Source organism: Callionymus lyra, chromosome 3 (assembly GCF_982586985.1).
Source record: "Callionymus lyra chromosome 3, fCalLyr1.hap1.1, whole genome shotgun sequence".
Classification (NCBI taxonomy): Eukaryota; Metazoa; Chordata; class Actinopteri; order Syngnathiformes; family Callionymidae; genus Callionymus; species Callionymus lyra.
This window is the reverse complement of record NC_141820.1, coordinates 36,022,796-36,038,747: the sequence shown is the minus strand read 5'-3', so window position 1 is coordinate 36,038,747 and position 15,952 is coordinate 36,022,796. Positions and strand designations below refer to the sequence as shown.

General features: G+C 40.0%; 1 protein-coding gene across 2 annotated transcripts in view; it reads right to left on the bottom strand.

Moving 5' to 3' along the window:
* Positions 1–507: 507 nt before the first annotated feature.
* Positions 508–15,952, bottom strand: part of chrna11 (cholinergic receptor, nicotinic, alpha 11) — a 32,259-nt gene continuing 16,814 nt past the window's right edge. Inside the window, exons 8-10 of one of the 2 annotated variants that reach the window (XM_087787753.1) lie at positions 14,080–14,166; positions 13,498–13,553; positions 508–2,940 (exon numbers count right to left, since the gene is read on the bottom strand). In XM_087787753.1, coding sequence (XP_087643879.1) covers positions 2,206–2,940; positions 13,498–13,553; positions 14,080–14,166 — 878 coding nt within the window. In that variant the 3' untranslated portion in view covers positions 508–2,205. Of the gene's footprint in view, positions 2,941–13,497; positions 13,608–14,079; positions 14,167–15,952 lie in introns of both variants that reach the window. The other variant, XM_087787752.1, reaches the window with a different exon arrangement.

Below are 15,952 nucleotides of genomic sequence, written 5' to 3'. Positions count from 1 at the left end.
AGTCAGCAGTTGAACATAGTCATGAAAAATCTAAGTTGTTATTAAACAGTTTATTAAATTTTTTATAATTATATATTTATAATAATTGTCTAATGACATCCAAGAAACTGTCTCTTCACATCTGTGTCCACTAGTGTAGTGGAGTTTAGTATTTAGTATAATTAAATTATTAATTAGTCAATAATATTATACACAAAAACAGCCTTGACATTAGTAAATCAATTAAAACGGTAGAGATGACATCAGTGTAGACTTCTTAAGAGATCTTTAACTTGTGGGAATTAAAAAAAAAACTAAAAGAGAATACAGGAGAACTGGAGCTAAAAGAGACAAATCAGATGAAGGTTAATGCAACACAGAGTTAATATGTAAAGATAAATCTGCAGCGTGTCTCACATCAACTCTTATTTACAACACAGTTGATTATGGATCAACTCTTATTTACAAGTCGTGTACTTACTGGAGTTGCTTTAAACGATTTTTCTTCTGAATCAAATAAAATGCTAAAATGGAAAGAATAAAATGCATATTTCATGACAAGTTAGAGTTGTTCCCATTTATTCACAGTGAGAAAATACAAAAACACAAATGACTTTTCGTAACCAGTCATCATGTCATTTTTTTTGTGCCTGCGCAGAAAGTCCCAAAACTATGTTTGAAGTTCATGTACAGCAGCAGTCACATGTTGTAGTGTGACACCAAAGCACTACTCTCAAAACTAAAGTGAACAAGAGAGTGCAGGGAGAAAACATGAATAGTTTAAAAACACATCTATGACACAGAATTGTTTATACCATTTTTTGACTTTCATACAGAATTGTTAGGGTTGTGTGGATGAAGTGTATAGTTGGTAACTGCTGAGAATCTTCAAACTAATATATATCCGCTGCTTTTCTTTAATGCAGTTCTGTCTAGCACAACATTTCCTTCAGTTGTATTTTGATGTGTTTTCTAGTGTCCGTGTGAACGGATGCAAATGGTTGTGTCTTCTTGATTCATTCTAATGTGAAGCCTTGATAAAAAATAAATAAAAATATTGTGAGTGTTATTCTGTCAATGTTATTTCAAAAGGTTTTGACCAAAATTCAATACATTGATATTGTCAGTAAGTATTATATATCAAAGGTCTATTTCCTTTTGGGGCCTCATTAGATTCAGTCCATGGATGTCTATGTTTTTGTTCCCCTGAAAACAAACCTGGATGTTTAGTAAAAACAAACATAACATTTAAATATTAAAATCAAATGGGCCGTAGAACTAACCAGAGGCATTAAAGCAGCTTCAAACGAGAGATTATTATGTCAGGGCTCCGGTCCTCGTATACCTGCCTCTGCTGCTGATAACCAGTGAATTAGGCTTGTCTGCTGAGGTGAGCGTCACTCAGCGTGCCCTCTGTGAAGGAGCTTTTGATCTCTGCAGATTGTTGAGATTGGCGATCGTTTACCTAAAGATAAAGTCATGGGAAGAACTTCATTTTGGTAATGCTGCTTAATCTTAAAGATAATCATAGGAGGTTGAATTTGACGGTCATCAGACATTAAATCAAACATTAAGCTCCTGGTGTTCCTCTGTCCCCTTGTGTTCTTGATCTTCCATCCACAGTGTGTGTACCGGCATCAAACTACAAACTCAGTCTCCCGGTGTCACAAGGGATAAAGTCTCTTTCCTTAACCGCTCCTCTTTGTTCTCCGTCCTTGCACAATGTTATTCGACTTTGCCCGCCTGCTCCTCAGCACATCTTTTTAAAAGATCTGCTTTCTTTCAAAATGTGGGAGTGAAGGGCAGAGAAACATCTCCTATCAGACTCCATCCGCCTTTCCCTTCCTCTAAGAATCACTTGCCTTTTTAAAACCATCCTGCTCAAAATGTTTGGTGTTTTTTGCCTTTATTTACTCTCCTCCTCCCTATTTCAGTTTTGAAATGAATCACCGTTCATTTTGTTCGGTCCAGAAACCAATACGCAACCTTGTATTTACTCAACTCTGATTCTCTCATCTGTTTTCTTTCACTTAAAAAAACACAACGTATCACAAAGAAAATTAGTTTTTCCATTTTCCGTTCCACAAGGTCACAAATCACAGAACCTTCAGTCCGCCGAAAAAGTAGTGTTTCCTTGGAGCTCTGGCCACTCCATCCTTCATCTGAAATTGAATTTCCTGTTCCATTCCTTCATGCTTCTCGTACCCATTTCCCTGTTCGTGGATTTCAAACAAAGTCTTTCGAGATAGCCTCCACAAAGTTCGGAGCGGACATCAAGATGGAAATGGTGCATATTATGTTGAAGACGCTGAACGCTACCAGACACAGGCGGTCGATGACGGCACCCGCAAACTTCCACTGGTCGGCCATGCTTTCAGTCTCATCCTGCTCCCTGAAACGGTCTGCCATGTAACGCACCTCTTCCAAGATGGCCTGAAGCTGGGGGTCTCCTATCCCAGCTGAGGAGCACCCTCCCAGCCCCGCTCCCACTCCAAACCCCCCACCACTGGATACAGTGCTTGGACAACCCACAGTGTCTATATTTGGGGTAGGTGGTGGTGGGGAGCTACAATACTGAGATGGTAGGTGGGGAGGGGGACTTCCTGCCACCCGAGCGGCCCCCACAGAGATGTTATTCCTCTGGACAGGTTCGGAGTGTACGGACGACTCCTCCATACTTTGGAATCCCATGTAAATGAGGTTCCCATTGTTGTTTGCACTGGATTGTATGTGGAGGTGAGGGTGTCCTCCATGAAGCGGTCCTGTCTGTAGTGGAGCCAAGTTCTGTGGGTGCAGTGGATGAAGAGTGTGGTCGGGAGGGTTAGGTATGCTGCCACTGTGGGAGCCTGAAGAACAGCGTCGCAGGTGAGGGGCACAGGGCGGCCGCTCTGGATTGTCGTTCTCTCCGGGTCGCTTCATACGTAGAAACCAGGCGACCCACTGCAGAAGGACGAGTTGGACCTTTAGAGAGATCAAGAAATCCATTACAATCAAGTTACCGTTGATGTGTCAAAGTGAGGAGGTGGTACTGAAAACAGTACAGGTACAGTCTCAGTTTATGAGCAACCGCGGGAATCAAGTTTTTTTTACTTTTAGTAAAGTAGTAGTTCACCCAAAATTGCATTTTTTCTACTCTCCCTGATGTTGACTGAGGGTTGGGATTATTTTCAGAGTAATTCGTTTTTGCGTATTCTTTTCATTCCAGTGTCAATTCCAATGTCCTTTTGGCAGTCACTAAGGCAGCTCAACTTCTTTTTCCAAAAAGACACACCGAAAAACCTCCAAAAACCTCCATACTGCACGTCTGTAACGTCCATCTTGTATTGAAGCCTTGACATAAGCAATTTTTCAAAAACATTAAAAAAGTTTGTTTGTAGCAGAAGGTAAAAGGCTAACATGCTACAAAGACAGGAAACAGATTTAGATGTGTCTTTTTGGAAGAGGTGGATGGAGAGTGAACTGTTCATGACCGTAATGCTGAAATACATTTTTTGCCTCTAAAACACACAGATTACTCTTTTTGAAGTTTGGTTGAACTATCACTTTAAATCTTAGACTTGTCAATCATAACAACAATCTACATTGATTACACCATTTCATCCACAGCTGTCTTGCACACTAACAAGTTAATGGTTTCTCTTTTGTTAGCGGCCAGAAAACGTTTGTACTTTATGTATCACCAGATATAGAGGATATAGACGTTTGGCTTAAATAGTGTAAACTGTTGCAATGCATTAAGGCATGGGTGCCCAACCTTTTCTGTATTTCAGTCTGGTTTGATGTCTTATTTTCACATGTCAACAATAAGATAAAAAGAGCAAAAAGAAATCATTTTAAGTGCATAAAGAAATCAATCTCACCATAATGTTGAATCAGCAGAATCCCTTGGCAAGATAGTCCCATTTAAAGTTTCTGTTTTACTCATTTTTGGGGGTGTACACTTATTAACTTAGCTTCTTGACAGACACAGGCTAATGTTGCTCCGGAGAAAATCCTTCCTTTTACTTTTCAGACAGTAACAAGAATTAAAAAATAAATAACATTCAAAACAAACAGCGGGGGGCTGAAGCCTATCCCACTTTCTACGGCTACCAGGCAGGGGACACCCTGGACAGAACGCCAGTCCATCACAGGGCAAGGCAAAGACAGACAACCATTCACAAACCACTTATATCTACAGACAATTTCCCAGAGTTCCTATTTAACCTATGCATGTTTTTGTACTGTAGGAGGAAACAAGAGTGCCCAGATTAAGGCCATTAAAGCGCACAATATTTCTGAGAGAAATGTAAAATAATTCTAATTTTTAAGGGGTTAAAATGGGGTACAAAAAAATAGTTTGTTTCTAACTGATATACTGCACATGCTGATTCTTCAAAATGTAAATCCGACTGTGTTTTATCTTTCCAACTGTTCACTGGTTTACGCTGAAGATGTAAAAATACAGATGCTGCAAATACATGCAGAAATGAAGACTGATTAGCTAACAGTCAGCTCAATGCAATAGACCCGGGCAGTGAGCTCAGAAGCGTGTCTGATGAAGTCACGTGCAGGAATGGCCGTTAGGAATGATCGCAAGCAGAATCTCTCTCAGGTGTTTCTTCAATCCACCTACTGAACTTTGAGCTAACAAAGTTCAGGTTACATTTGTGTTGCCTGACAAAAAATGTAGCTACATTTCTTTAATATTAACTACTTTACATATATTTAATCACTATGAGTAACAACAAGGTAGCATTTTTCCCCAGGTACCTAAAATATCTTGCTCAATGGCTTTTCCAAAAGCAGCCATACTTTTAAATGACAGTCATAGAGAATGATTATGTTTCTGTATTCTAGTCTCTTTTACTTGTGTCTGTTGATCCAGTTGACAGCAGGTCCCTAACCACCTTTATTAGGCATTAACCAAACCTTACCTGCATGATCAATTAGGGTTCAATGAGGAGGCTAAAGCTACGAAGGTATGCCAAGGGATGGGAAAACAAAAATGAAGGAGCAAAGAGGCCCAGAGGATGGCAATTAGTTGTCGCAGTAGCCTAGAAGCTTTGCATTCCGCTTTTTAACAGCTTTCACAAGTGCAACTTTAAAGACCAAACACACAAATCTGAGTCCAGGGAGAATACGAATGTAAAGATTGTCTGTGTGCAAAGTCTTGGATAAAGAGGGCGTTCAAAGTTTGCTCGCTCAGAAGCAAGAAAAACAGCAGACTGAAGTTTTTTGCTGATAGCGGGTATATTTGAACTATTTGGAGTGTGGATAATTACCACTGCTGCCTCTGCTGCCGTTGCCTTCATTTGTGGAGGAGGATTTAAAGAAGTGCTGCTGGGTGTGAGTTGGTTGTTTTGACTAGATGTAAACAGACCTATTAAATCATGCAGAGTTCAGATGGAGTCATGTTGGGTGAAGGCAGAATGTCAAATTAGAATCCAGATGGATGTAGAGCAGCGTCTGATAAGCTGAAGTCCAGATGACCCCTCATTTGGTTTTCACTGCTCTGGCCAGCCGTGGCCCCTGATGTTGTTGTTGCTGTTAATGTCAGAGCTCCAATTATGAACAGCGCTGGTTCGATGACCTCCTGAAGCACATCAATTAGCTTGTTAATTGGCCATCGGACTTGCTGAACAGGCCATTTATCAACAATTTGTCCTTGCAGAATGTCAATAGCTACACTATCTGCACCGTCATGTATTCAACACAGTTTTAATGCATCGATAAACACTGACCAAAAATGTCAAGTCATGAATGTCTGTGTGGTATTTACAAATCAAATAACCACATTCAAAAATATGTTTCAATGATATCTTATGATGACTGAATCTTTAATACATGTTCAATTAATCTCTTGTTTTAATATTTTGTTTGTCACAATTGTGCCCGCCATTAACATTTTTTAATTCAAGGAACTAGCTATGGCAAATATTTCTGTTTTAATGTGATGAAGGTTGTATTATGCAGCTTAAGGGGGCCCAATCTTACTTCTTTTACGGCTGTATCACATAATATGGGACCACAGAGATAGAAGTTCAGCCGACCTTATTTCTATCCACTCAATCAAAAGAATACATTAAATATTAACATCATGAACACTGTCAGCAATTCTTCTACCACACTTTTTGAAGGTGGTCTTTTTTCTGGGTTCAGCAAGCACAGGCAGACACATCTGAGTTGTCGGGAGTTAATCAATACAACTAAAAAAAACAATAACTTGATCTTGACGGATGAAATATTCCTGGTAAAACTTTTTTTGGAAATATTAAAAAAAACAAAAAACATCCAAGATAGATTGGATTGAGCTCTAAATTAAAGCGGAACCATCAAATGGTCGCACTTCTATGGAAAGTGTGTACACACCTACAACGTCTGAGCACTTACTGCCAGACAGCTGAGGAGACGGCAGCTGAATTCCTGTGGGATCCCTTCAAAGACCTGGATCAGGGCATCAGTCAACACCGAGACAGTCTGTGCTGTGATAAGGATGGCATGGTACTCAGTGTCCCTCAGGTACTTGTCCAACTGTCAGGCCAGTCCATCACTTAAACACCTTAATTGTGCAGGAACTGCTGACACAATCCAGCTAAACATTTTCATGCAGCCAAAGAAATCCAGGATTCACTGCATTAGTATATGATCTGAAATCAGGGGGTCTTTGGCCGGCACAAGGGTCTGTGCAGCCCTGCAAGGAAATCCCTTCGTAGACCCACACGAAAGCAAAACATTTCTAAAGGCCACTCCTGACTCTCACGGACGAACTGATGTTCTCTGACAGAGCTGAGCTGTGAGCAGAAGCTGAAGCTATCAGTGTCGGGCCCTCAAGCTGCCCTCACAGTATACTTCAATGATCCGTTTATATGGTTTTGTTTCTTTATGGTTCTGAAAAATGTATAACATTATTACTGTTTTCTGGAACATTTGTTTATTAGATCAGAGATACAGATCATGAGGAAGGTTCCAAGAGAATTTAAGGGACTCGACTCATTGTTCAAGCTTATTCCAGAATATCAAAAATGTCTTTCCAAATAAACAAATTAACGTGTTATCTACACAACCGTGGAAATGGTCAAATGATTTTAGCAATTGCAAAGTTGGAGCAGAACATTCTCAATGGAAAGTCAAGACTGCTACCAGAAATTTTGATCATTTAAACAAACACGGAGTTACAGCATCAGAAACTATGTTATTGAAGTAAAGACAAGATTCTTATCTCTGAGTAATTGATAAGCAGCTTGTTGACTTCAGTTCACATACAATACTTCAATCAGCAATTCATTTCATGCTCGCTGCAGGACTCGAGGCATGTTCCTGTAGTCGAACGTTTAGCAGATTAAAATAGCAATAACTTAAAAGCAGTGTAATCTCAAGATCTGCCACTTACACATCATGTCGAACTCCAAAGAGTCCAAATATGAAACCGTACAGCAGTCAGAATCGACGGATGGTTCACATTTACTCATGGATCTAATTAATTCACTACACTTTTTCAAAGTATTTCCTTGCTGGGTTTGTCTGTCAAAGACAATAAAACCTGCTCAAATTCTCAAACAATAAACTGAAGTCGCACCAAATACCTACTTTTTTATAAGTTTTGATTTGGGCTCATTGTTGTCCGGATTGAAGGCGTCTTATATTTAGTTGCAAGGTGAGAAAGATTCAGCAATGGGTGAACCAATATCACAACTATATTATTACAAATGATTGGACGATGAAATCTTTAACATATGTTTATAATAATCGTAATGTAATAAATAGATAAATATAATATATAGCAGGGGGTAAATGATTTTGGGGGGGCAGTGGTATATACTTGTTGAAAAAGTGGTGAAAATGGTGGGTCTTGTTGGTGGAGAACAATTTTAAATCATTTAGCTGTTATTATTATACAATTAATGCATATTTTGAAAATCTTTTTGTGGATTGAACCAAAGCTATGAAAAAAAACATGTGTTATAGTGATTATTATTATTCATCCCGCGGGCCAAAGAGCTCATCAAAGAACTTTCAGTATTTCTTCACAGTTACTATGATCTGCACCAACAACCAAACTTAATAAAGTTGGTGAGAAACGGGTAGCACAGTAAAACTTCTCTAACTTTTTTTATTTTTATTCAAAAGAATGAGCTCCACAGATTTCCCCACAATTTATATTTTGACAGTAAACTCTGGAATTATATTATGTGAAAATGACTGCGGCATTATTGACATCAAAGAAAAAGAAAATACAAGAATAAAGAATGAGTTCAAATTGAATCCGCCTACGTATCCCAGTGCTTTGAAACTCACTCTGGTTGAAGTCTGCATTGAGGCGTTTGATAAACGCGCTCAAGCAGACTGACACTGCTGAATGAGTCATAGTGTGGAAAGACGGGACCGGAAAAAAACAGGAGCTGGCAGAAGAGAACGCATCAATAAATATTCTCTCTAAAGCATGGGGGGCCCAACCATTTTTAATCAAGATCTACTAACATGTTCTAGTCTGTTGAGATCTACTAGTTCACACAGTTGTCTTTAGAGCTTCAGTGATATATTTATTTACGATGCTAAAAAGAAATGGACACATCATAATGACAATTCATTACATTTTCCTACCTTAGTGTAACTTCAGACACTGGGTAGAGGAATCTAGTTTTATCTGGTCTCAGGTAGGCCACAAGAACAGCTGACATTGTCGACCAGTACTTTGACTTGATGGGTTTCATGTGAGAAAAGGGACCCTTACACAAATCAGTTGATCCAAAAAAAGTGCAGTGAGGTTGATGACCATGACGCTGATTTTCTGCTTGCATGGGAGGGAAGAATTACCGGTCACAGCGCTGCACCCTATTTTAAACCAGCTGCAGCCTGCTTTTGCACGTGTTCTTCTAACTGATCATGTTGATCACATGTTCATCCTGACCCTGGAACTCTAGATTCAAATCAATGAGCTTTTCACTGATATCTTTCAGGAATGCCAATACCAAAAGCCACTGGGTGTCCTCCAACTGTGCATATTCTGTGTGCCTTAACAGCTTCAATCTTTAATTTCAGGTAAGAACTCAATAAACATTGTTAAAAAATGTAACAGCTGAGCCATCTCACATCCTTGTGAAGCAGCAGGTTGATGTGTTCCAGCCTGTATACTTCAGGTGAACGTGGAATAACCTTCTGTGTAGGCTCGTAGCCTAAAGCCATAAACAGAGAAAATTATTTTCATAGCAACATCCATTTCTACTTTCATGTTTCTAATCTTCCCACATAATGTTTTCTAATGACAATTAATCATGTCCAGAAAAGATAAATCTGTTTGGACAAAACTTATTTTAGGATCAACTGGTTCTTACTTTCAGAGTTATCATGGTCAGGCTCCTCCTTATATCACTGATCTGATCCAGCCTTACACCCCAGCTAGGGCTCTGAGGTCTGTGGATCAGAATCTACTGATGGTTCCTCCTACACGGTTCAGGACCAGAGGAGAGAAATCCTTCCAGGCTGTTGCTCCTAAGCTTTGGAATGATCTTCCTCTCTGTCTAGAAAAGCGCTAATTAAATATAAATTACTTACTTACAATGGAATAAATCCATTAGTGTGGCCTACCATTGCTGGCACACCATCATCTTTAATGGAGATGAGCTTGAAGATACTTCTTCTTCTTTTAAACAATGTCCATGAAAGTGTAGAAAATTCCTCTCTTGACAAAACAGTGAGTAGCTCTTCTTTTGCACACGTTTTTAAAAATAACTAAATAAAAACACCATGCCACTCACTTACTTACTCACTTTCAGTCGTCTGCAGACCTCCCAAAACATCAGGGACTCAAAGTTTCGTCCCCGGTGGCTGTAGAGCTCGTTAGGAGCTTCAATTTGCAACTTGGTGAAAAAATCCATTTCCACCAGTCAGTCATCAGGAATGGCCCAAGGATGTTCTCTACCACTTTCTTTATCAGATCTTCCACCAAGTATTGTTTAATTGGTGCTTAGGAACACTGCATTGGCCCCTCCTTGGTGGTGCAGGCATCACAGCAGTGTACATGCAGCTGGAATATGTCCAAGTATATGACTTCACCTCAGGTCTTAGAGCCGACATCTCTGGCTACCTGGAATGCTGACTCACCTCCAACCAAACTCTCTGTAATCGCTTCAGCTGCTCAGTAGTCAGTGCAAGACCTTGGAGAGCCTCCAGCCACTTGACCTACAAGATTCAACTTCAGACGCTGGGTTAGGGAAGCACGGTCAGTGCAAAGGAGGAAATAATTCCCGTGCAGGTATGGCTGAAACCAACACACAGCCAGAACCACCCCCAGCAGCTCACAACAGGTCCAAATAACATGAAGCTAAATCGCCACAGTCCCTGCCCATTGCGGAAGGCGGTCTTTGGTCTTTCTTCTGGGGCCAGGCCTACCTGCCACTGTCAAGGCCAAGGAAGCTAAACCAACTGGACCCAGCAATGTTATCAACGAACATTATCAATGCGAGGGAGAAAAAAATACACTTTCTCGGAGATGGCATTAAGGCATTGATATTCCACACAGAACCTCCAAGTGATTTTGTATTTACCAATACGACAACATAAAACACCTCATGGATCTTTTACTCTTCCACCTGCAAATAGGCAAGCCGACCAGGATGTAGACAAATTGGTTGAGAGTTTTGATCGTGTGCTGGACAAGTCTTGTCTGCCTGCAGCTGTAATTCTAGGGTACCAGGCCGTCCCTTCTGTATTGCCATTGTTGATAGATGACTTCTGCTGTCTCTGCAGCGACTGTTAGATCAGTGGTTGGCACTGGGGCAGGTCGTGGAGATGCCAGGTTGCTGGAGTCAGGTCATGGAGCCCAAAATCTCAACTTCTGCTGAACTGCTGCCATCTTCCCCCAATGACTTGGCCCAGTCCTCTCCTTCTGACCAGACTGGAGCTCCACTATCTCTCTACCAGGTGTAACAGCTTTACCCAAGACACAAATTCAGCCTCCAGCATCTCAGGCACATGGATTATGGATGTTGGCAAGCCAGAACTTGTACACGAAATCCTATTCCCCTGTTTTACCTATTAGCAACTGCAGCCATCCCATGCTAACCTTTTCTCCAGTTACTGTCATCAACTGGGTGTTGGTTGAGACCCACATCGCGGAAGCCTGGCTAGTCGTATTAGAGAGGCTGACTGGTCACACCTGTAGCAACGATTTGTCATGTGGGGTCGTCGTCTTGGAAATGGAGACAATGAAGACTGACAAACCTCCCTAACCTCCTGTTCATAGTAAGAAATCCTGACAAAGGGTCCTGTAGCAGTAGCGGTGTCAGTTGAGTAGCAAGAAAAATCACACTTTTGACACGGGGGCTGTAGTGTAACACCAATTCTTATTGTCTTTCTCCACACTGTAATAGACAGGCAACCTTATTGACCAGCAGGTTCAACTTAAACTTTACAAATGAACTTGGTGGAAGGCGAAATTATCCAACCCAACTAAATCATAGTGTGCACAGAACAGCAACCTCCCATGATGCATCGCGAAAGATGATTGGCCGCTACAATATGTTTATCAATTCAAATCTTCTCTCAGCAACTGCTGAATATATAGCTAACCAACAAAAATGTACCTGTAATTTGATTATTATAAACAATAGCTAAGAACTTGTGTTTAAATGGCCATATGGAAAACAAAACCTGAGTTGTTTACTTTCCAAGAGTATCAAGAGCATGTCCACATCTGCATATCACTTCATGTTTCAGTATAATAACTTATTTCTCTTACAAGTGTCTCTGGGTGTTTGTCCTGCTGTGACAGTGCAAGCTACATAAACTGTCTCTGAATGTTCACTTCCCACAGCCTGTGGTTGATTTGGGATACTGTTCTCAATATCATTAGGGTCTCTGAAATTCACTCCACCTCTTATGACACCTCAAGAGTACAACTTAACCCCACAGGACCTCCCATCTACTGGCTTCAACACCCTATCTAATCTTTTGACAGTGTGGGTTGGGAGTGGTTGTATCCTCACACAGTCACCTGTGTTAAGTATGGCCAGGTCTCTAGCTGCTCTGTTGTAGTATGTTTTCTTAGACTCCTGCTTGTTCTTCAAATTGTGATGGATCCCAAAAACGCTTTGACTTAGCAGACTTGCTTTCATTGGCAGCCATTTTTTGAGTAGTCGCTGTGTTGGAATGCTATCCAGGCTCTGTGGCAGTGTGTTGCGTTGGTCCTGCCCAGATTATTTGGCTTTAAAGAGAAGTCTTTTTGCTGCCTTAAAAGCTAATTCGGCACTGCAATTGCTGCTGGTAACCGTGTGATGAAGTCTCATGCTGAAATGCCCACTGAATTATTTAAGAGTCTGGGACATTGTGGGCCATCTTCGCAGAAAACTGTATCCGGTATACCTTTGCAGGTAAAGTGAGCTTTAAGTTTCCTAATCACTGTTGTACATTTGGTATCTGTCAAGTAGTACCAAAAACTTGAGGGATAATTCACAGCAATGAGATGCCGTCAAACAAAACAAATATATGTGCCCACCTTTGCCAATGGCCTTCTCAGAACTTCCTGTGACATTAGTTATTCTTTCTGTTGTTTATTGTCGATTGATTTAAAGATCAATGGCAATATAATGTTTCATATATCTTATCGCTCATGTCCAGCCAGGGGACACACTCTAGCGATTCATACGGCATCCTTCAACACCCAGGGGCAGTGAGTGCAAACAGCTGCTGATGTCACTCACTTACTCACTTCCAGTCGTCTGCAGACCTCCCGAAACACCTGCGACATCTCAGTATGTGCAGAATGATGGTTCACTATTCCATCATAAAACTATTACATCTTGGTGGCTTGGTTCTCATTTTTTTTAACCAATAAGGCCCAATTTCACTTATTAACTGTTCCATTGCTCGATTATTGTTTTAATAAGAAGTTGTAATGTATTTCCTTTCTGTGGCTGACCATGTGCACTATTCTGAAAGTCTTTACTTCATCTTCCACGGGTGTTCTGTCAGGAAGATAGGCTCTGCTCAACGTGTCAGCTACCAACAAGTCGCCTCAATGCAAATATATAAGGTCCTCGTCATATTTTTTTATGCATAGCATCATGCACGTCTTCTACCAACAGTCCAGTGATTCCTACATTCTCCTCTAGAAAAAAGATCCACAATTTCATTCATGCTGGCGTTTTACAGTTAATTGACTCTTCCTTCATTTAAAAGATTGATCATTGAAAAATTTAATTCAGTTTAACATAAATATTTTTTATTTCATCTTTCAGGAGAACAAGTTCACTTTGTGTTTTCAGGAGTCTGAGTGTGTTTGTGCATGGAAGTGCATTGGCTCGGCCAGACTGTCCCTGGTTACATCTTGTCTATTTAATACACCACACACACTTCTCAGTAATCTCTCAGTGTTCTCAGTCGATTGACTTGATGGGCACAGCGGCTCTAAAGCATACAGGAGTCAAACTTAAAAAGATTAATATAGTTGGAAAAAAAAAGAGGGAGGATCAATCGCATCCAAGCCTCTACACTTTTTAATGCTGTTTCGAATGATGAAGAGAATACGTTTTTCCTCACCCATTTTGGCATGTTTCCTCCATTGGGGTCGTGGTGATGGTACTGGAGAACCACCACTGTAGCAATGACAGACATCCCAACAATGATCATGATGCTGGCAAAGTACTGGCCTGGCAAAAGTGAAACAAGATCATTTTCACTTTGACAAAAGTTTTCAAAAACAAAAAACTATGACTACCAGATGCACAGCCTCTGTCATTGTGTGTGTGGATAGAGAAAAAAAAGAATATACGTTTTAAGATTACAATTATGAATTCATTGACTTTCGCTTCATGGAGCGCTGGAGTCTATCCAAGCTGTTAAGGGCAAGGGGGAAGGACACCCTGAACAGGAGGCCATCATGTCACACACGAAGAAACACAACCATTCACTCACTCTTACGGACAATTTAGAGTTCTCAATCGACCTCTGTATGTTTTAGGCTGTGGGAGGAAACCCATTGAAACACAGAAGTGAACCAGCAACCTGCCTGCTGTGAAGCGATAGCACTTACCACCCACCCCACGTATTTATTCTAATTATTGTTATGATTATTGTGTTTTGTTGTAAATGTTTTGAAAGAAGAAAGTATGACATACACACCTATGAGCGGAACAGAATCAGAGGTTGCTGGCATGATTTCCGCCACCAAGAGCATGAAAACGGTGAGAGACAGCAGGACCGTAATACCTGGAAATAAAGAAGAAAGACGTGTTTCATCTGATGCAATTGAATTGTTACTCTAGTTTGACCAGAACTTTCCCACACTTAGAGAAGATCCACTTCTCTCCAGGTAAATATATGAGTAAAGAAATACATGCACAACACTCCAGGACAACAATTAACACCCTGCCACACATCAAATAAGCTTTCTGTTGTTTTTATGTTCAAACTTCTAGATTCACAGCATCGTGTGTGTAATTGAATAGACGGCTCAGAGTTTTCTTAAGGCTCGCTGACGATTCTCTCTCCAACTATTATCGAGAGATTAAATTTGATGGGCTCTCAGAGATATTCTGAAAATTAATCTTCCTTCTTTCTTTTACACTTAAAAATGAAGAAGTCGTATTAAATACACGATCGTCTAACCTTGACGGCCCAGCTGTGGGTCAAAGTGTCTGCACCATCAAGTCAGTGACAGTGTTTTTCCTGGCTTCTAAGCTGTGTTCAGATAATCAATTCACTAGCCTTAATTACATCGATAGGTTAATTGGCGCTGCATAAAAAAGCTTTTTGTAAATGCTGCATAATACATTAGATATTGAGCTTTTACGTATAGTTAGACAGCAGAGCAGTGGCTTCCGTCTCCTTGAATCATCTCTCGATGCTGCCACAGTAGCTCAGGGAAGCTCTGCACTCCCAGCCTTGTGTGTCACCGGCCGTTGACTCATCTGTTAGTAACATTGGGTTCATTCGACTGTTCTATTTTTTCGACTGTGTCTCAGACTTTTCACTCATGCCTGAAAACATTTTCTTTGACATGTTCTTTTTTCTTTCCTTTGTTTGTGTATTTCCACCAAGTTTGTTTTCACCTTTACCTCTGCCCATTTACCGCCTACCTTTTTTTGTATTTCTTTTAAGTACTCAATGTTCTTTAATACTATAATTTGTTTCAGGTTTTCTCCCCTGTATTGTGTTTGTATTATTCTCCTTGATCCAGTGGCATTTGGGCTTTGTACTTTTCGGATTGTTCATTTAATATTTTAAGTTTTGTGTTGATTTATTTATCATGTGATCTTAAATATTCTGTTAGCTCGTCTCTAATCATAGGAACTTGCAACCCACATGTAAATGGTGTCAGTATGAACATGCTGATAAAATAATGGCAATTTATTTTCACATGTCTAACATATACAGCAGGGGAAATTTGTATACTATAATAGTTACAAACAACAAAACAATTCTGAGAATTCTTAGCCTCTGTTGGTTTTCTTCAAAACAATATTTTGGTTTTATACCGTTTTGAATTTTTTTATTTGTTTCAATAAAAAAAAAAGCGTTTTTTTTTTTGTATATACAGTAGTTTAGTTAGTTATGTTGTTGTTGTTTTTTCAATTTATCTTAAATTATATATGATTATGTTTTATTCATATTCACATACAAAAAATAGATGTCAACACATCAAAGCTTGTGTCTATTTGCCTACCAAAGTACTTATGAGCCAAGCTAGTTGGGGGGTAAAACTGATTTAAAAGATGAATTCATCAATTATAAATGAAATAAATTGTATATATTGACTTTCATAAACACTAACATTGCAGAGTAAATATCCTCTTCTTAAAGCGAGATCCCCAAATATATCTTCAGACACTCCCTGTGTGTGTTTTTTTCCGCCTCTCATCTCCATTTATCTCCCTCCTTTGTTGCGCTATTTCTCATCCTCACCCAATTCCACACGTCTTTATCAGTCACCTCTCACATTCATTCTTGTTCCTCCCCCTCGTATTATCCTCTACCCCACACGCCCCTCATCCCT